At 44.7% G+C, this 22,694-nt stretch overlaps 1 protein-coding gene across 1 annotated transcript in view; it reads left to right on the top strand.

Moving 5' to 3' along the window:
* Positions 1-22,694, top strand: part of PEAR1 (platelet endothelial aggregation receptor 1) — a 404,365-nt gene that overhangs the window by 377,132 nt on the left and 4,539 nt on the right. The window contains exons 21-24 of the mRNA XM_086945319.1: positions 818-933; positions 14,767-14,893; positions 15,878-15,940; positions 21,569-21,781. Coding sequence (XP_086801445.1) covers positions 818-933; positions 14,767-14,893; positions 15,878-15,940; positions 21,569-21,781 — 519 coding nt within the window. The remainder of the gene's footprint in view (positions 1-817; positions 934-14,766; positions 14,894-15,877; positions 15,941-21,568; positions 21,782-22,694) is intronic.

Here is a 22,694-nt window from a genome sequence, read left to right as displayed (position 1 = left end):
ACGCCCTTTTTCACCATTAACCTGCATGTGTCTACTACAGCACAACTTGCTGCTGAGCGGCAACTTATCACCCCTGTCCATAGAGTAAAGATTCATCTCCTAAAAACAACTGGATAATAATCCTGAAGACAAAGACACCTTTATTGTTAGACCCTTTTAAACAGAATTACTTCAATGAGGTGGAAAAGCTCAGATGGTTGTGTACATTGCCTTTGGTTGTAGTGGAAAGCTGCAAGTCAACTATGGAATCAGGGCAACCTTCTCCTGGCCATGAGACTTGTATCTTCATTAAATCACACCTCCTTTAATAAACCACTTGACATGTTGTTGGTTCTGCCAAAAAGTTACAGTCTGTTCAGAGTCACTAGCACATCTGCAAATCTTCCCTTAATCCTATGAGCCTTCCAATCTTTTGGATTACCCTTAAAGATGGAACTGATAACGATAACTTTACCATTCATTTAGCCAACTAAAAAAATGCCCTAGACATTTTCATTAGCTACCAGGCATCATATGTAGCTTTTTGTCTTTTATCTTCACTATGATACTCAATTGGGGAACTTCTTGTTCATTCAGCCCCTGGGTGTTGCTAATATAAGTGATCCCACCTTATGCCAACTCTTTATGGAAATCAACATTTGGAGTGCCTCTTTCCATCCTCTAAACGAACATGCATACAATAGTTTCTATTTCAAGTAAACAACATAAAACCCTCAATGTTCCTCAACTAAATTCACAGCAAACAATATGTATTATGCAATTCTTAAACAGGAGCAGTGTCACCAGACTTAGCATATATTTTTTATTCTCTTTTCAGATGTTCCTCCCAGTTACATGCATTACTACTCCAACCCGAGTTACCATACTCTGTCACAGTGCGGTGGCGCTCCTCCCCCTGTTCCCAACAACCAGGAGCGGGGGAACTCCGTCAAAGTAAGTTATTTTGTACATGTGGAATAACTAAAGGGTCTCTTATCATGAAGGTAAATGCACTGGACTTTTCAAGACATGTCTTCTGATGGGTGTTGCCAGTGCCAGAGATAGATGTTTGGTAATAATCTGTTGACTGCGCAACCAATGTAAATATACCCGGGAAGATGTTCTTCGTCCTACAAGCATGGTTGTCCCTTGCTGGACAGGGGTATTTGAACCACCCTGGAGACAAAGAGGGAAAGGAGATCAAAAGCAGCACAAAAGTTTCATGAACACCTTCCACCTTCATTCCTCTAAGGCTTTAATCCTATGGGTCTGTGAATGTGGCATATAAATATTAGAAATATTTGTTTTTCCTTGAAGGTATCACAGAAATGTGGGGAACTGAAATAAGTCCTGCTTGGAAGGTCTTTCAATGGTACTTGTGGAATGAATACATTTCCGAGGTCGATGACTGGTGTATTTATAATTTTCTTTAATCTCTTTAAAGATAAGTTCGACCTTGTCTCAGAGGTTTTATGATGCAACTGAACAGGTAGTTGGAATCTGTGTCATATTGAACCAAACGCATTTATTGGTGAATAGTATGTTTTTATGTTTAAAAGCATATTCATTGAGAGATTGTCTTTTTACTTTGTAGAGAAGAACGTTAAAAGGCAAATAACAAGGAACTAACATTAGCTTGATTAAAAAAAACAGAAAGGTCTTGACGTTTGTGTTTTAATGAGTGGACTGTTCTGATTGGACTTTCAGCTGGAAATAAAATTGTACTAGGCTATCTTAGAATTGACGGAACAGCTATTTTACATTAATACTTTAACAAATAAATTTGCAGATTAAGTGCCAGATGTACGAACCTTTTTGCACTCACTAACACTACAGTTTATAGTTGGGACCTCAAAAATATTTGTTGTTCATGTATAAAACTCATTTTAGTGGTTGGTAAAGTTTAATTGACACTTTTAAAAAATACAACTTTTTTTCAAAAGTAGCCCTCTCCTTTAAGCAACTTGAACTGCTTTTTCATACAAAAAAAATCTTTTGTTTAAAATCAATCACAGACATGGTGCTCTGCTGACCTTTTCAAGTCACCATCCCCGTGATGATGACCAATCAGAATGAGTCACAATTTGAAGCCAACCTAATTGATTTTAATTAGGTAGGTCAGGCGGTGACCCACTCCAATTCTTTATTACTTCATGGGTTGATTCACAAACTGAGGGCCATATTATCAAGGAAGGGCGATAAATTATCGCCGCTTTTATCGGCAGGAAACTGCAGCTAAAGCGGCAATAATGGGCTTGATAATATGCCCTTGTGAATTCCCTTTCTATTTCCCGGGGAACTTTGTACTTTCTGCATTCTACAATTCCCATAGAAGCCCAGGTTAAAATCAGAACCTGGGCTTCTATGGGAATTCACAAGGGCATATTATCAAACCCATTATTGACGCTTTAGTGGCAGTTTCCTGTCGATAAAAGCGGCGATAATGTATCACCCTTTCTTGATAATATTGCCCTAGGTTTCTAATTACAAAGAGGAACCACCTTTTGCAACCAGAATATTAGGACATGTTGCACTAAGTTCTATAATCAGATGGATTTATATTTAGGGAGATCAGTAAATTCTGCATTGAGTTAGATGTGTTTGCATTGAATTGCCCAAATGCAGTCATGGGGATATCACAACTTGAAGGCTTGCAGGAAACTTTACAAATGCCATAAAGTCTCATTTTATCTGAGGGGAGTTATCACGTTGACCTACAACTTTGAAGTGAGAGGGACTGAAGATTAAGTAGTAGAATGATCCTCTTGGCTAGTGAAAGTCTTGGAATGAAGAGAGGTGAAGAAAGGTGAAGACATGGAGCCTGCTGAGATTAGGTAGGGGAAAGCAATGTGAGTTTGTGAAGAAGTTGCAAGATTGGGAGGAAGGAAGAGTGAGATGCTGAGAAGTGATGGTGGAACAGTCAAGTCAGTGGAAGGATTATGCTTTTAGGTGAAGAATGAGGACAATTACATGCTGTTTGTGCTTCATGCTCGTTGGTGTACATTCAGAGCTATTATTGTATTGTCATTAATGTAGGGCCTGATTTAGAGTCTTGATGGACAGGGTACTTTGTCAAAACAGTGACAGATTACCCTTTCCCCCAAACTCGGTTCCTCTGCCCGGTTTAGATTCAGGCAGAATCTGCGGCTTAATCTTGCAGAATAAAATGTACAACATTAGTTTATACCTTCCTTTGGTGCTGCGAAAGAATGCAAGCCATCAGAGGTAAGCCATCTGACTTTCTGCCATATTTATACTGGACATTTGTATGGCTTATTTGTAATGTCTGTCACTACAGGCAATATACTGGTGGTGCGAGTCAGTAAATGACCCCCACACCATGGGAGACAATTCCCAGGATGTCGGGCCATTAGATTTCGTCTTCTCCAACATCAAACACCAAATTTAGGAGTATATTTTTGGAAAAGAAAAACTTCTTAACATTTGGTGTAAGCATCCATCACCAAGTATAGACACAGATAAAACATTTAAATGCTTTGTTTGAACCACCATGATGGTGGTTCATACAAACCCAGAGAGTTCACTGCAGGACCAACGGTTCTAAATTTGGCAGGCAGAGTAAAGGCACGATGGCAGATGAAAGGTCATATGCTGTATTGACTGACTTAACTTTGTTTGCCCAAGTCTAAAATGGGCCCTCTGTTTGTTGTCCTATGTATCTTGTATATCTCGCGCAACCCTGATGGTTCTTATTACTATGTTATCATTTTTACATTTATGTAGTCACTTGTTTGTTCTTTAATATTTTACTTACTTTTATTGCTTTGGTGGAGGAAGTGTCATTACTATGTTCCTATGTTCCTTGTTATTAAGTGAATGAGGTTGTAATGTCACTTATTGATTGAATTTGAATTTGAACACAGAAACGCCGAGGGCTTACCGGCGTCTTCCCACGTTTGCAGTCAAGTGTTGCTGTAGCCGCCTTCTGTTCCAGTAACAGCTAGCCGCACCCGCTGCGCGGGTGCCGCGTCGCAGTTTGGCTGAGTTAGGCTGTTGGGAGCACGTTTGCTCACAGCCCCTAGGAAGGACATCAGGGAGCAGGGTCGCGCTCTATCCACCAGCGCCGCCGGTGCCGCTGCAGAGACTCAACTAACCAGGAGTCCTTGCGCCACGGCACACCTGCAGACCGTTTGCCCCTCCCACCAATCGCTCAGAGGAAGAAAAGGAAGCTGATTCCCCTTTTCCAGCGGGACACAGAAACGCCGAGGGCTTACCGGCGTCTTCCCACGTTTGCAGTCAAGTGTTGCTGTAGCCGCCTTCTGTTCCAGTAACAGCTAGCCGCACCCGCTGCGCGGGTGCCGCGTCGCAGTTTGGCTGAGTTAGGCTGTTGGGAGCACGTTTGCTCACAGCCCCTAGGAAGGACATCAGGGAGCAGGGTCGCGCTCTATCCACCAGTGCCGCCGGTGCCGCTGCAGAGACTCAACTAACCAGGAGTCCTTGCGCCACGGCACACCTGCAGACCGTTTGCCCCTCCCACCAATCGCTCAGAGGAAGAAAAGGAAGCTGATTCCCCTTTTCCAGCGGGACACAGAAACGCCGAGGGCTTACCGGCGTCTTCCCACGTTTGCAGTCAAGTGTTGCTGTAGCCGCCTTCTGTTCCAGTAACAGCTAGCCGCACCCGCTGCGCGGGTGCCGCGTCGCAGTTTGGCTGAGTTAGGCTGTTGGGAGCACGTTTGCTCACAGCCCCTAGGAAGGACATCAGGGAGCAGGGTCGCGCTCTATCCACCAGCGCCGCCGGTGCCGCTGCAGGGACTCAACTAACCAGGAGTCCTTGCGCCACGGCACACCTGCAGACCGTTTGCCCCTCCCACCAATCGCTTCACGCCCCCTCAAAGGAACGCCCTTTCCCCGCTGTGTGGGAGCACGCGGGAGCATCGCGGGAGAAGCCCGGGACAAGGGCGGGACCATCTTAGGCCATCAGGGGCCAGAAGAGGCCGGGCCGGGCCACATCCCTTGGCCCCGTAAAGTGGGCACCCAGTCAACGGGACAATGGCTTCAGGTACTCGATCCTGTAAAACAAAGAAATCTGCAGGAGACGTGGTATTAGGCACTATGGACCAATTTATAACTCGAGCAGTTTCCATAGTCGAAAAGGAGATTATCCTGGCAGAACGAAGGTTATCCCGGGATTCTACGAGCATGTCCAACAAACGCTCATCTCTGGGCGCCATTGCCTTAGCTGCTAGCCCTGGACATATTTCTCTAACTCCATTGGTGATAACTGATTCCCCAACAATTGACGAGAGAGTGAGTCGGATTAGGGCTAGTTTAGAAAGGGTAACTACCACCGCACCAAGCATTGTACTTGACCCGACACAATCCAATTCCTCCGTCCATACTAACCCATCGCCGGGGGGGCAAACTCTGGATTGCAATCCTGAAACCCATGAAGACCCTAGCTCTCCTGTGCTAGTTAGGGAAGCTATGAATTCCCCACCCACTGTAGTGCATACCGATGCCAGTACTCCCAGAGTAGTAGTTCCCCAAACCACACCTGTAGGGAATCTAGCTTTAGGCCCTGTCTTACAAAAGAAGAGAAAGCGTCCCGCTAGCCCCCGCAGGGGAGGCTCTCTAAAGCCCCACAGTAAAGTAAGCAGGAACATTGTATCCAGAGGGGGCACTAGTTTAAATCAGGTTCCTCACCCAAAATCACACGCGAGCCACACCGGAGATTCTTCATTGGAGGGCACTCCAGGTCAAATGGCTCCTATAGATACCAGCATTTTCCCACAAGTTGAGAGCATAATTAAGTCTGTGGTGATGCCTCTCGTAGATAAGATCGACGGCCTCACACGCAAACTAGCCTCACTTGAACAGTCAATGCTGGACAACTTTTATGCGGTAAAATCACTAGTCAAATTTCACGCCAAGGCTCAGGTTGAAGAAAATGGAGGGCTAAGGAGTGGTGCTGTCCCCTTAGTCCCCTCTATCACTATAGCCCACCCTGAGCTCACATCTTGCCAAAAGTTGCCCGGCTTGGGAAAGGCTCCCCAATTGCAGCATCCCAACAGCGGATCCGCACCCTCACCACTAACTCCTACTCCTGAGTCTAGTCTGGCCCGACCAAGGAACAAAGCTAGTACCCAGGCACCCAAGGCACTTAAGGTTAATTTTGCCGCAATTCCCAAACCTATAGTGTCTAACACCAAGGTACCTGGAAACACAGTGATCTCAACGAAGGGTGATACAACCCCATCCCCTCCAACTCCTGCCAAACAGGCCGTGCCCAAACCTCCAGCAAAAACCACGGCAAAATCTCCGGCTAAAGACAGGGTAAGGAGGCACACGCCAAATGCTAGCCTTCCCCCTGGCTGTAAGCCCTATGTGGTAATTTTAACGGGGGTCCCTGAGCTTGAAGAGGGTTCTTATGAGTCATACTCTGACCTCAAACACAAGACGCTCTCCTGGCTCAAAGCTAATAGACCCCTCCCAGGGCACATAGATGGTAGAATAGCCTTTGTCCGACGTGTGGGTTGGATTGGCAACAGACGTAAGGATATCACTGGGGACTGTGTGTTGATCAATTTCAACGACCCCAGAGCAGCAGGTATGATCTGTAGTCAGCAGTCGCATTATAATTTCTGCGACATTCAAACTAGGGACCTGGGGTACTTTTATCACCCCCCTCCTCTTATGGGGCCAAAAAATTTTTTTCAAGATGGGGGCAGAGGAGCATGGTTCCCTCATTATCCAACTTTGGACCCCAGAGCAAGGGCATGGACACCTACTCAAGCAGCCCCTCCACAGGGTTGGGGCTGGTGACTTGATAATGTAGCGGCAACTAATGCCTCCCCTCCCAGGGTCAATACACCATGCATAGTTGGGGGGGTACCGTTGTCCAACGTCTTTGTGCCCCAGTCCCTGCCTAACCCAATTATGCCCTCTTACTCAGGCGATGGGTCTGAGAACACTGAATTAGTGGATGGAGCTCAAACTCCCGGCACACAGGGTGGGAATGCCGGATGCGTTGAGCCCCTGCATCATGCATCCCTGAAAGCCATTAGTTGGAATGTGGCAGGCTTAAACAGCAAGCTAGATGTCCCGGACTGGGTGGCGCTCATCGAACCCCACTCAGTTTGTGCATTCCAAGAGACGTGGTGCGTAGAACCAAGGCACCGAGTGGGCTATGCCTCCTTCTTTGTCCCGGCAGATATTCCAGCCACAGGAAGAGGTCGCCCCTATGGAGGTCTCTTAGTTTGGGTAGATATTTCCTTGGGATGGAGGGTACACCATCCCCAAAAATCTCCAGACTTGATGCGCCTCACCGTAACATGTCCGAGGAGAGCTGAAAAACTGGAGATTATTAACATCTACACGCGAGGGGCCTCTGGGAGAGCCTTGTCACCAACGCTCTCGGACCTGGAGGTAGTCTTGGGTGAGTGCAGTAGGGATTCGAGCCCCTGTTGCCCGACGAATCCCTGGACTTATATGACGAAGATTCTAGGAGAGGTGTCCCGTCACTTGATCTTCCAATCATAAACAGTTGGACCCCCAGAATCATCCAGCTAAATTCCCTCACACTGGAGCACGGCCTGAGAGCAGCCAATGGGAGGACACCCTCAGACTTAGCGGGGGCACACACTTATAACAGGGTTGGTCATTCATCCCGGATAGATTATATCCTTTTAAACTTTTCTTTGTGGGCTCACATGAAGGATATGATAGTCCTACCTTCCTTGGATAGTGACCATAATGCACTTTCTCTGACCCTATCATACTGGTGGAGGGAGATTCATCCAGTTTGTGGGAGCCATGAAACACCAGCGACAGGGCTTTTGGGAGGGGTGGTTCCATCAAACTGCTTAAGACGCCTGAAATGGGACAAAGTGGCAATAGATGAAGAGAAACTATCATGCATCAGAGCTGTTACTTCTACAGCCTGCGCCATTTTTAGAAAATGAGCCTGTCAGCCCAAATCGGATTACAGCGCTGTTTTGCGAGGTCTCGCTGTCAATTGGGGACCTATTTAAGGCTAAAGTAAAAAATGGAAACACTAACCGCGATAAGCGGCAGGGCAAACCTGGTTGGTACTCGAAGGAGTGTCGTGCTAGAAAGAGAGCACTGATATTGGCTGTGAAAAGTGGAGATGCAACCCTAATAGCCACCAAACGAAAGAGCTACAAAGCGGAGCTTAAAACAGCAAGGAGAGACTGGGAAGATGAATTTTGGCAGGAACTCCGAATCGCCAGTGTTGGAAAAAACGCAAAAGGTTTCTGGGACTTATTACGTAAGAAAAACAGACCCCTTGATACAGTCATCACCTGTAACATAACCGAGGACCTATGGTACTCACATTTTTCGAAATTGTACACAGCATCTGTATCTGAATCGGTGAATTTCGCATTACCACAGTTCTCCCGAAGTGAGGAGAGACTTGAGGAAAGTCTGTTTACCAAGAAAGAAGCGGAAGGTGCAATAAAATCTCTCGTCCCGCGCAAAGCGGCTGGTCCCGATGGGCTACCGGGCGACCTGCTCCGTGCAGACCTAGGCGATTGGAGTATGCTAATTTCATCAGTATTGAACGCTGCCATGGCGGGTGCTCCTTTGCCCGCCTCCTGGATGGCCGCCGAAGTGGTCCCTCTGCACAAAAAAGGCTCAAGAGAAGACCCAGCGAACTACAGGCCGATTAGCCTGATAGATTGTTCGCAAAAAGTAGCAGGCAAGGTCCTCCTAACCAGAATACAGCAGTGGGCAGACAAAAACAGGATACTCTCGGATCTCCAGGCAGGGTTCCGAACTGGTACAGGAACAATCGAACAGTCGTTAAGGCTACTTATGATTCACTGGAAGGTCGTCACGATTGGGAAGGGCACTTTATATCTTGCCTTCATCGACCTCCGGACGGCCTTCGATCTGGTCCCCAGAAATAACTTATGGAAGGTTCTTAGTGATCTTGGCCTGCCACCTTATCTGCTCCACTTGATTATGAAGTTCCACGAAAACAATTATGCCCAAATTCGCTGGGGTCCGAATGGTCAAAAGACCTCAAGAATAGATGTGAATAGAGGCGTGCGGCAAGGGTGCGTTCTTGCCCCTACACTCTTCTCGCTCTATGTCAATGGGGTGGTGGACCACTTGTCAAGGATACCAGCAGATGCACCTCGTCTGGCAGGCCGTTTAATTCCTACCCTGCTTTTTGCGGACGATACTTTGCTTCTGTCGAAATCGCCAATGGGCCTACAACAGCTTCTCTCTGGCTTTGATGGCTTCTGTAAACAAAGAGGACTCTGTATAAACACAGACAAAACAAAGTATCTCATCCTGAATCCCCCGCAAAAACATGGCCCTCCACCAACATTGGGCTCCGTTGCACTGGACAGGACCAAGACCTTCGATTATCTGGGTATCCGGCTGGTGGATTCCATGAAATGGGACCAGCATCTGACCAAAATGCTGCTAAATTTGAAAAGAATAACCGGGACCCTGCTGAAAGAGCAGAGAGCAGCCTCAACTAAACCTATAGCTGCAGTTTTGGACATTTACTCGGCCAGAGGAGTAAGCGCAGCTCTGTACGGGGCGGAACTGTGGGGAATGTCGAATTTGAAAGATCTTACTCGAGCCGAGAACACCTTCCTGAGAAACTTGATGTCCCTCGGCCCTTCTGTCCCCATCTTACCACTGCAATTGGATATGGGCTGTCGGGCGATTGAAGATCAAGCAAAGCTACGCCCTTTGCTTCTGTGGGCCCGCATTTGGAGAGTCCCTGAGCTCTCAAGCTATGCGGATGGACTGCGGGAGATATTAAGATCGACAGGTTGGGCGAAAATAAAGTGGCTAACGGATATCAAAGCATTACTCACCAATCTGGGGCTGGAAGAAGCATGGTACCAACAGACAGCCCCGCCCAAATCAACGATAAAACAGCTTTATTGGAACTGGGTGTTAAATAGAAGGAATTCTTCTACCGCGATTTGTAAATCGACCAGAAATTTTATGGAGTCCAAAGATGTCCCCATTAGAGAACTGTATTTGGACATTATCTCAGCTCCTTGGGAAAGATCCCTGTATTTTAAATTCAGAATTGGTCTTCTCCCCGTAATGGAACTTACTAGTCATTGGAAAATTCCCTACCAGACTGCTCCGTGGTGCCCATTCTGCCCTCAGCGCCATGAATCTGTCCCTCATTTTTTATTCGAGTGTCCTGCCTATAAAGTCCCACGGTCAAAATGGCTAAAACCCATGTGTCGTACACTGGGAACTAGACACTGTAATGTGGCATTAAGGATTCTTCTTTCAGACACTCGCACTTTTTATGCATGCGCCACCTCGAAGTATCTTGGGTGGGCATGGCGGATTCGGTCAAAAAGACTTAGATAAATTGTTTAATTATGCTTTTATTTATATGGCCTGTTTCTAAACCATGCCTATTTTAGGTAATTTAATTATTCTTCCCCTAAATATCAATAGTAAAAATTGCAGTCTTAGATCTTGCAAGGGGTTTTTTTAAATACGTTTTTTATCTTTAAATGCTTTGAAATGAATTTTACTCGTATGTATGCTTTTTAAGATATTTTATATGTCGAAATAAAGCCTTTTTGACTTGACTTGACTTGACTTGAATTTAAAAGTATTTATTGAGCGCTCGTACACCAGGCGGTTTCATGGCGCTGTTGAGGAGAGTGAGTCTAGAGAGGAAGGGTACAGAATTATACTGTGCCATCTTAGAATTCTCAGCTATATTTTGTCCTAGAGCGGTTGTTGGCTATTGCTTACTTTGAGGACAGGAAGCTGGTGGTTCAGCTATTGTACTTGAATACAAAGCTAACATTATCTACTCATGAGCTTTCATCATTGTGCGTCATCACTCACGAAGGAATCGGTCAACCCAATGTTTAATCCAGATAGCAAGAACGGGATAAAGACCAAGGTGTATATGATTCAAAGTCATGCTGAAGTGGATTTTTTTCAAAGTAGGAAGTTAAAACCTTCTACGAAATACTAATGGGGTGTATAAAAGAGTGAAGAAGGGCAGTATGCAAAGAAGTGGAAAGGTCATTTTTGAAAGTTACCTAACACCACTTGCACCTAATAAAATAGACACAAAACCGATTAGCCTAAAGTAATAGTAATCCCTTGAAACATATATGCAGTGTAAGACTTTTCAATTTTAAGTCTACTCTTCTACTCAACACAGAAGAAGAAAGATGGTTTTAAAGTCTAGAAAGCGTCTGTTACTATCTAAAATGTGGTCTTTGGTATTTGTGCCAATATCTTGAAAAATCTGTTTAAGTAGGTACCTTAAATAATTTCACACATTTTAATGTGTCCTATATTTTGGTATCATGGGATAAAATAATAGCAATTCAAAGAAAATATAGTTTAAGAGTGAATACTTTTGAATGGAACAAAATGCAGTGATTGCAGTAAAGCATTTGTAAGGTTTAATAAACACTGATAGCCTTAAGACTATTTTTTGTTCCTAGGCAGCTCTGTGATGAATCCTGTATTTTAAATATAATTTTTTCTGTATATTTTGGTTGTATCAAGTAATTGAAAGAAACTTGTTTAAAGAAATATATTTCAGGAGAGAAAATCAAATCTATCGTTTTGCACAAAGCTGTTCATTAAAAGAGTAAGCAGCTCCTCTCTGAGCTTCAACTGCTACCAGGACATACAGTTTCCCAAAATGTCCACTGTCCAAAGAATTAAATGAAGCCAAACAGGTACAAACACTTTCATAAATGCAACAAAAATATTTTGTTATAGCACTCAATTCAAAAGCCAAAAAACACGGTGCTTAATTTGAGCCCGTGGATTCAACTTAATTGGTCTCAGGTGCTCGGCACCAGCCCTTAATTGTCAACCCTGCACGTATGACAGTTTGCCACATGGTGGCGGTGCTCATCTAATTTAGAGATGAGCATAACAACGGGTGTTTATGAATGCAATTCACATTAAAAATTACTAATACCTGCCTCCGCAGCCATTCCTTTATCTTTGGGGACCTGGTATACCCTGAACTGCCGCACTTGCAGCCAAGAGAGATGGTTCGTAGTTTTGGCAGCGATGACAGGGGCAATGGGTGGAGCAAGCTGCAGGTGTCCCCTGGTCAGAACCCTGGCACTTACTATTTTACAAATTAAGCACTGATAGGACAGCTACTAAGAGACCTAAGGACTTATTTACAGTTTGGCAAGGTGTACTCTGTCCTGCTAGTTCTGAAGATGGATGTAAATTAGCTGCCTCGGCAGATTACAGGCGTCATGTTTAGAGTTTTCTGCCTCATAGGCAGATAGCTCTGCACCGTCAGAGAAGCTACAACCGAGATGGTTCCTCTTAAGGCATGGAAGCTTTTCTGTGGAGGTTTCATGTTCAATGAACCAGCCCTGCAAATCTTTTTGTTCAACAAAAACAACCTACCAAAGTTAATAATCTTGACACACTTGAATTTTCGGAGTGAATGGGCGTCATAAATCGTATTTTCTTTGAGACCACTAGGCTTTTCCTGGCAGACCCAAAAAGGAAGAAAATTGACACATCGTCTGTCCTCAATAGGGCAGATTGTCTCATGTCCAGTGACAGACAGCCCAATGTCAATCGGGCTGTCACTTTAACTTTCTGTTTGTGGAACTTGCGGAGGCTCCATTGGCAGAAACATGTTGGATTCCCTGATTCTATATATTGTAGGGAACCACAGTTTTAGCAGACAAGGTATCCACTGCCTTTGTTGCAAAGCATACTGTTTGCCAAACTCTAAATAATCCCTTCAAAACACTATGAAAAGCTTTAGCAAAAGCAATAAAAGGGAAATTTGAATAGTTGTTCTTCACCTTCCCAAATGGAATTTCAATTATTAAGAATGGTCATGCAATATTTTTCCAGGTGATATAATTCAGTGAGCACAGAGTGTAGCATTACATTCAAATGTTGTCCAGTGAAATCAGTCAACACAAACTGAGAGCTATGGAATGACATTTTCTCTAAGGAAATGAAGCCTAAACATAGCTCATGTGTAATCTAATGTATTTAAGTAATGTTAGAATAGGTGAATATACAAAAATATCTTTGACAGAAAATCATCCACATGTTTCAGCCAGCTATGTCTAAATGGCCTTATTCGGGAATTGGAAAATGGGACTTTTTTGTCATATTCTGTAATAAAACACATTAGTAACCCAGAAATGTAGGTAGTTGTCATTGATAACATCCATGTCAATGATACTCAATTTCTTTCACAGATATATGATGTGAAAATAATAGTTCTCATTAATGTAAGTCATATTTTTGTCTAAGAAGCCTTAATACATATTTATGTATTTAACTTCGCCGAGAAAGTAAATTACTTACAGCACAGCTTATTGTCGTTCTTGATAGTTCGCTAAAGGAATATGAGAAAATCAAAGTAAAGTGTGCTTAAGGTAGTTGAGGAGGAGCTGTCAATGAGTTACTTCTCAGATTTTATTCTCTTTTAAGCAGCATTACCTTGGATGTTCCACTGTGTTCCTTTTATATTGTAAGTGCAATACTGTGCTTCTTAGAATAATGTATGATATATTCCTCTGCCATTGGTAATACTTGAGTTGTAAGATCTCTGTTCCCAATGTAGTTTTTAGTATGATCATCACATGAATCCTAATAGTCTTGCTCCTGCTGTGTTTTCTAGTCTGTAAAGTTCATAAATTCTAAGGTATAGTTCCTCTAGCACAAATACATACTGGGCAAGATATGTTTTTTCTAGATTGTGTAGCTTCATATCTCTTGTGACAAAATAAATATTTGACTTGCCTGTGTATAATCCACACAATCCGTCAAGTATAATATCTGATTACCTTTGATGGTTTAGGAGAGGCTACAATCAGTGAAGTCAACATTTTGTTAGAAACGTAAAATAATAATAGCTGGACAAATGGTTTATATAGGACACTGAACAGCTACTAAATTGGGGCACTAATGAATTATGCCAGTACGGATGTGGTGTAATATGTTCTGGGCGAGCAAGACTTTTACCTAAAGTATCATTGAGGGCCTTCATCAGTATAGCACACAAGTCCCCAGATTCTTGTCTGGCACGTCCATGCGAGTATATTACTTCATTTCTCACAGTCTTGTTTCTCACATTCATTCTAGCATAATACTTGATGTCCATCCATTCAGCATGATACTGTGCTCCTGAGTTTAAAGTCTTTTCCAATTCTCCTGGTACAATATTTGTTTACAGAGGTTCTTGCTGTGCCTAAAGGAAATGTTCCAACTGGTGAAAGTAACATCTTTAATTTAGGTCCTTACAGTTGCTAGGCAACATGCCAGATCAAACACCCAACATAAATTCCCTCTGTAGATTCTAAACCAGATGAAATTCCAAGTTCCATGAGATCTTTGGTTTAAGAGTATTCTAAATAAATGCATTAAAGGAACCCTAATCAAAACAAGTATCATCTCACCAGTCCCTTTTAATATCATTTTTAAATCACCAGACTCTGGTCTCCCATACCCGGTCTACAATAGTAATTGGTTCTCCACTCTCTAAACTCTCCTGGTCCCGCCAGTATAATACTTCACTACCCAGATTCTAATCCCTCACATCCTCTTCTAACCTATTGCTTAGTTCCCAGATATCATTTTGAGGCATATCTTCCAGTATACCACTTTTTCTCTTACACTCTTGCCTTCCATGCCCTCTTTTAGTATAATACCTCAATTCAAGTGTGCATAATAATGTATTGCCTATGTTCTATTAATCAGTGCTTATTCTACTGCGAATAATCATGCCTTCTAGTAAGGATGGATATAGGTATTGGAGTTAATGATGCATAATTTATTTTGCAGAATCAGCTTTTCTCTAATATGAAGAATGTGGAAAGGGAGCGGATGGGCGCCTACGGACTAGACTGTAATGCCACGCTGCCAGCAGACTGGAAACACCAGGGAGCACCACTGAACCACAAAGATCTAGGCAAGCATCACGTGACTTACTTCCAAGTTTACCGTCAATTTCAGGCGTGGCGACTGCAGTCAGAGCTCATTAGAATTAACTCTGCCAAAATGATCCACTGAGGCTGAGAAATATTTATTTTTCAGTGTACATTTTGGTGTTTTGGACTGGATTTGCTTTTGGTTGACAGTGTTTCTGGTGCATATGGTGTGTCGTTTAGAATTTTTTTCAAAAAGTCCTGAACCTAAAACCTTAGAACTAGCCCATAGAACAAAATGACATGACTTTCATCGGTTTGAACTGATCCAGCTCGATCTTTGCTGGTGCACACTAGATGTTATGTGTTTTGTTTCCTGAATTTCCCTCATTACTGTATTAGAAGAATCATTGAAAATGCTAGGAAGCAGCCTCATAGGGAGAACTAAGTAGCAACATTTTTTTTTAAACTGTAGAGACTCGCATCTAAAATGAAATGTTCACATTTCCTTAAATGTTGCACCATTTATTAACTTAACTCCACCTCAATTTTGATGAATGCCTTAATTATTAGTTTCATGTCTTACACTGCAGTGTTACTCATCTAGCCTTCTATAGTACGTCCCTTCTGTGTCATACCTTCACCTATGCCAGACCGACCTCTCTGCACTCTACCCTTTGTCCTGCCACGCATCTCCTTCTGGTCATCACCCTCTTCTTGCACCACCACAGCCCACTGTCCTTTGACTCTTCCCTATCCCATGCACAGTTTCTTTTGGTCCCACTGCCTTTCGCCACCACGCCTGGCTGACACTGTCCACCTTGCTTCCATTCCTGCTTCCTGTGCCTCTTCTCCTTCTCCCTGCCCCATCACCTGCCGCTCTCTTGAGGTAAGAGCACTTCAACCTGCAGAAAATGAACTTAACTGGTTGGAAATTAAGCCCAATGTTTTCTTGTTCATCTTTGGCCTAGGAAGATCAAATAGGCCTAAACGTTTCTTACCTGTTTCTGTTTTTTTTTTTGTTACAGGAGGACCCAGGGTGGACAGGCGTTATAGCTACAGCAACAGTACAGGAAAATATTACAATAAGGGTAAAACTAGTATTTCATAACTGATTGGTGCACACTGAAACGCAAAATATACAGTCACATCAAATATCCTACCTGAAGATTCAAAAATTAATCACAAAGATTTTCCCTGTCCCAAAAATCCATTTAGAATGGATCACTGTTTCTATAGAACCTTTTGAATTGTGCCCATGTATGCTAATTACCCACCACCCTGGTCTTGCTATCACTGCCCTCAGAGGTCAAGCGGCAGAAGCGGGAATAGAAAGCAAACAGGGTTACAATTGCTGCGCCTACTTTTTTAATATCCCCCTACATTACCTTTTCATAGCACTCAACAGCCAATAGGAGGATATTGACGATGGAAGTGCCAAGCCTGTCATTGTGGTCAAAGAGTGTGTGATGTCACTTCCAGTTTCCCAGTATTCTGATGAATCAATGTCCATGATTGTACCACTGGAGTGAATGGGAGATATCCCCTGCTAATGCTAATTCTATGCATACATTGTCTAAGATCTCACAATCCTTTCACAATTTGCTGGTTTTTCCGTGCTGTTGCTTGTGTTGTGGGCAGAAGCACCTTGTGGACCACATTGTAGTTTTCATTTCCTTTGAAGCAAAGTTAAATAAGGCATTAGTTGAGTTTAAAAATCATATCAATCCATGTTTAGATAACCCTTTTTAGGTCGAGCTAGAGTGCGCATGCAAAGCATGCGTCTAATTAGGTCGAGCTAGAGTGCGCATGCGAAGCATGCGTCTAGCTCGACAACTATTGTTGTCAGTCTCCTGGGAATCTGAGACAGGGTTCGGGCACGCGCGCCGATTGCACCTCGTGGGCGCGCACGCCCAGGCCGGCGCCGTGCCCATCCCCTGCCTCAGATTCCCCGCAAACACACACACACGCAGGCAGGCACACAGGCACACACACGCAGACAGGCAGGCACACACACACACAGGCAGGCAGGCACACACACACACAGGCAGGCACACACACACACACGCATGCATGCATGCATGCATGCATGCACACACGCACGCGCGTGCGGAGGGAGGGTGGAGTCTGCGTATATAGAACTGGGAAGCGCTGCAGGGAAAGCGCTGTACGTGATAACATCACCGCTCCTGGCCCGAGGTTCTTATGGTGTGTGAACTTACCCCCCAACTTCACCGCCGTGTCAGAGTCCATCAACATTGCCATTAGAAGCACCGCCAGCAGCCCGGGAACCTCGGGACGCCGTTGCCTGCTCCACCTACGTCACCTCCATGCCGTGCTGTGGTTGGCTCAAAGTTTCAGCCATTCCCGCCGCGTCATCAGAAGGCTGCGCCGGGATTGACTGCAGCTCTCCAGGACTTAAGTGACATCAGCCTCTCCTCCAGAGATTGATGCAGTGCAGGGGTTCTGCTTGTGTGCTCACTTAAATACGCTCAACGCTCAGAATCCGCTTGTTTTAAATCCTGTCGGCGTTACAGATGTGTATGAAAGACTGTGTACTCCTGTCGGTATGCATATGTGTCACCGAGCATCCGTAGCGTGTGTGTGTGTGGCTCTTTACGGCTGCCTTTGCCCTGTCCCTTGAACTAGTGTCCTGGCTGCGCGCCTCACTTCCCGTTGCTGCTCTCTTATGCCTCACTTCCGCTCTCAACTATCCATCCTCCTCTCTTGCTACCGAGAGCCGCCACCTTCCCCAATTATCCATCGACCACTACTACTCCTTTTCCTTTTCTCCCAGCTTCCTGTCTTATTTTCTATTTCTCTCCTTTACTTGCATCTATAGTATGCTCCTTTCTTCTTTTAACCCCTTCTGTGTTTCCCATTTCTCCCTTTCCACCTTCCACCTTCCCTTGCACTCAGCCTCCCTCATTCGTTCTACGTGCTCTCTTTTCTTCTCTTGCTTCCCTTTCTCTTCCCCTCTGTTAGTTTTCTTTGCCTTCCCCCTTTTTTATGTCATCTCCTCCACTCTGTATTACCCATTCCTCGCCTTTCTTACAATCCCTCCACCTTAGGTACCCGTACAACCCTTAACGCCTCCTCTTCGCCCCACCCCATCTCCTGTTTATGATCGCTACAATCCCTTTGTTCTTGCTCATTACCCCCCTCCACGATTTTCTCTTCTTGTTGGCATTCCTTTCGCCCCTCTGCCCGCGGGTGCAGCCAGGGCAGAGCGCCTGGGGCAGGCAGACTTCTACCCAAAGCAGGAGAGGCCCTTCCTAGCCCCCCACCCCCCCTTGCTCGGAGCCCCTTTGGTGCACTCGAGCCAGGGGTGTCCAACGCAGCTCCAAGATGGCAAGATCCATGGCAGAATTTCAGAATAAACACGGATACTTCACTGGACCTTTGGATTCGTTCAAAGTAAATGTAAGACTCGGGCCGAGTCAGGACCCCAGTATAGTGCCATGAGGCCCATGCATCTGCCTCAGCTAGTTCTGGGACTTTAGTCACGTCTTTGCTGTCAGTCTGTTCAAGTTGCCCATTTCCTGTTAGAGGTGTGGGTCTCCGAGTCTCAGCAGGCTGAGGGTTTGTGACTACAACAACAACAATGCTGTGTGTGGAGGGCCCACGAAACCTGCAGCCGCAGGCACCGCGTGACATGTGCTGACGTTAGAACAATTCTTGTCTTTTGAGTGGCTCGATGCGGATGTTTCCAAAATCAATACACTAATGATGCTCTCCACATGTACTTTTCAAGAAGAAAACGCCCCCTGATCTCCTTCACATGTTGCTCATATGTGGAGAGCGCAGTCTATTTACAACACTTCCCTATTCACATTAACCAGAGTCTAACCCCTTACTGAAGAGAGAACACGCAATGCATTTCCTAATACTCTCATTTTGAAAGTTCAGAGCAGGTCACGAGTTTATAGCACAATGTTCTTCTTTCGATCCATATAAGAGGAGGAGTCATAATGTGTTTTTTTCTTTTTAAAAAGCATAGTGCCAAGTCTAATATTCAAAACCTGGGATCGCGTAAGTGCACGCCGAGTATCCTTCTTGCCATATAATTAGCAGCGTGGAGCCATTTCTAATCCAAGGAGCCTCATAAAAGCACTTAATGATGACAAAAGCGCATTGGCGCAGGTCCTTTCCACGCGGCCTCACCATTTCTCTGAAGATTTGTTATTCACCTAATCGTTCAAAGCACAGATGCGTTTATTTGTTTTTATTCAGGGGTTTAGTATTGTGGGGGATGGATAATCCAGACTAAATGCTGGGGCTCCCTTAATGTTTTCTGACGAAAGGGACTAGTGATGGGACACGTGTGAGGAATTTAAGGTGTGTCTGGTAAGACTTTCGGCCGAACTATGACGTAAGAGGGGATCTCTTTACCGATTTGATTTTAAATACATTTGGTTGCGTCTACCAAAAAATCTCATAAGCTTACGGAAATGTGGCAAACATGACCCAAGTGTCACAATAAAAACAACCACGTGCAATACAACAGGTCTCGCATTTACGCGTTTGAGCTATTGACATTGCAAATAATAATGCCTTTTTCTTGTGTTTCGTTTTTAAAACATAAATAAAAGGCACTGTCCTTTACAATGCCAATAGCTTAAACTTGTGTAACTGCGAGACATATTGCATTGCAAATGCTTGTTCGACTATTGTAACGTAATGCAATAGTCAAAGAATTAAATAGCTTTCAGATACCTAGAAGCTCCTTCTTCAGAAGGTAATGTTGCTAACTCCATCACATCCCCGGAATCTGAAACGGAATCAGTCGGAGCCGATTTTCATTGTCCAATAAAAAGGTAGCCAAACTGAAGTCTTTGAACTCTGAGCACTCTCAGTGACATATTGGTGCTCCATGGACCCAGTCCGAACAAACTGCTTTTGACCTACATTGCTCATCATTCACTGCGGTATGGTTCATACCCATGCATATTACAGAGTTTGAGGGTTAGAAGTACACAAGGGGACCTACTGGGTGTGATGCTGCCACATGCAGCGATCGACGTCGCATGCCATATTGTTCAAAAAATGGCTCTACTACTGATGGAGATGAGTTACAACAGGTACACTATAGACACCAAATGTTAGAAAATAATCACATATTAATAACAGCAAAATATGGTTTAGAACACAGCCAAACCCAAGGACAGCATATGTGTCCCTGGATAGACATACAAATAAAAAGACATACAATCAGTATTTCCATCCTTTTCAAAATTATTCAGTCTGTTGGATTGTGGAGTTATCGGGGCCATACACTGCTTATGAGATAGTAATTCAAATGAATGTAATCAATGTATTCTTATTTTGCTCTTCAAAGATTACATCAGCTAAAACAGTGTTGACTCAGGGCCTTATGAGTTTGGTGGTCTTCCTCTGGGACTGCCACTGCAGCAGTCCCAGGAAGACGGCCAAGCCCATGGTGAACCTGTCAGTCAGATTACAAGTTAAATCCAGGGCGGGCGGTGCTGCGGCGACGTTATGGCGGTGGGTATGTGAGGCTCATCGGAGAGCCTTAACAGCAAAAAGCCACTGTTACAGCACCTCCAGCACGTTCATGCACAGTGTGGAATGCACCATGTCATGCCTGCCACTGTGCACGAACGTCGGTGCTATTCTAAGGGGGCACAACATTTGCCCCACCCCCGCATGCACCCCCATGGGCAGAATCGCCCAGGGGCCATGTTAAAACCCCCTTACCAGCATTTCTGCCACTCTTTTCATGGCGGGGTCCCTGCCATGAAATTGGCAGTGTAAATGCAGCTCGCAATATCCTCGAAGGTGCCGGCATTTCCACCACCGATACAAAAGGGGATGATGGACGGAGCGTTTGAGCAAATCAAACACTCACCCCCAGTCAATTGATCTGGGTTTAATCCATCACCATTCTTTAGCTCACTCAGCCACCCCAGTTCAGACATGGCCATATGCAAATCAGTCTGACCCTGTGCCTCATGGGAACAGTCCAGCCCGAACTGCCAAGCCATCTCTTCCCTGGACCGGAAACAAGCATCCTGGGACCGGTTTCGGATTCATAACCCTCATCAGCCAGGCGATCTTGAATCCAGTGGCCAAGTGAGCAAGGGACTCACGACTGAGCATTTCCACCACCAGCATATACAGTCCCTTTCCACACCGCCACCGCTGTGGGATCCTGGATCCAGGCAGAGGCGAAGGTCTTGTGGTGGTCCCACTGTCACCATCGTAATACGGTGGTTTGGCTGACGGGATGGTGGCCAGCCACACGAGAACAGCAGTCCATGGATCGCCATATGCAGAGTAAGGCCCTCAGTATTGGTGAGTACAGGTAATCAAGGTAGAATCACATGTTTTGCTCCTAGCCACTGGCTAGAATAATAGTTCTGATTGCTTGATTCATTGGGTACAGTATTACATTCACTTCTATTCTGCAGTGGCAAATGTGAGGTTCCTCACTGCACCCTGAGGGAAGTACCTATGTTCACCTTCAGAAAGCTCATTAGGCATTCAGATCAGGAGCAAAAAGTGTTGGCTGTCTTTATTACCTATACTCAATAATACTGAGCCAGGAGAGTTTTCATCGATGTGATCTTAGATGAGGACCTGGAGAACTATTTAAAGTTGCTGCCAGTCCAAACTGAACAATCATTTCCAAAAAAGTGAATTGTCAACACTGGGCACTCTTTTAACCTCAATGTTTAATTATTGCTGTTGTTTTCTAGAATACGTTAATGACATAGCCCTCAGCACCAGTGAATCTTCTCTGAACAGTGAGAACCCCTATGCCACTATCAAGGATCTTCCAGTGTTGATGGGTAAGACGTCGGAGGGAAGCTACATGGAGATGAAGTCACCAGTGAGGCGAGAGATGTCCTACGCGGAGATTGGAATCTTGGACCATCACAGGAAGAGATCAACAGAACATAAAGAAGAAGGTATCACAGGGAGCTCAGGCCCAGTGGGCAAGTGAGAGTGCGTGAATGAGGAAAAGAGTATCTGTCCGTGCACAGGACCCACTTCACAGAGAAGTTATACATGATGTTTATTATTGTCAGATATTTAAGACTTTTTTAAAATTCATTAAGGTCAGAGTTGTGCCATTGGGAAATCAATGATTCAGAGAATCTTGATGAGCTGTGCTGGGTACTGTGAGTGAGCTAGGCTGGGACTACCATGGGCTGAGGAAATCTCACCTCTGGCTCACTCCTCCCCTCCTCTTAAATACTCCTGTTGCTTCCTGAGCACATTACTGTTCCTCATGTGCATCCCCTCCTCAACAATAGTGCACACATTTACATCCAGAACTCTTAAAGTTCTTCAAGCACTGAACAGCCACCCCTCACCTTGGCTCTGCGTATCATCTTCTATCCCACAATCCTTGCACATATCCTTCCTTCAGACAAGGGACAAGCCCCCCAACCCACTCACAAGCATTTGCAGACCCACATTGCTTATCCATTGCCTGTCTAAAACCCCAGCCCATCACCCCTCTACACTAAGCCCATAAAATGGATCTTTGCAATACAGGTGGACAACAAAGTGTCCTACGGTTACCCAAACAAAATGCTTCACTATACATATGGATAACACCAATCAAAACCTTTCTAGACATCTCACAAACCTCTCTCTGCTTACAGGTTAATAGCACTCTGCAGCTACACAAGTGTATATGTTTGTTGTATGTATGACAACACCTTGTGGCCAATACTCAAACACATATAAATGCCAAATTCCTCGCTCTGACGCCAGTTAAAGGAAGAGGGCTTCATGTGAATAGCTCCTGGAGAGCAACTTAGCTAAGCGGTGCATTTAGAGATAAATGCCTAAAGACCACTCTGAGGAAAAGTA

Source organism: Lissotriton vulgaris, chromosome 12, assembly GCF_964263255.1.
Source record: "Lissotriton vulgaris chromosome 12, aLisVul1.2, whole genome shotgun sequence".
NCBI classification, from domain to species: domain Eukaryota; kingdom Metazoa; phylum Chordata; class Amphibia; order Caudata; family Salamandridae; genus Lissotriton; species Lissotriton vulgaris.
Note: the sequence above shows the minus strand (reverse complement) of the source record. Positions and strands in the feature narration are given on the sequence as shown.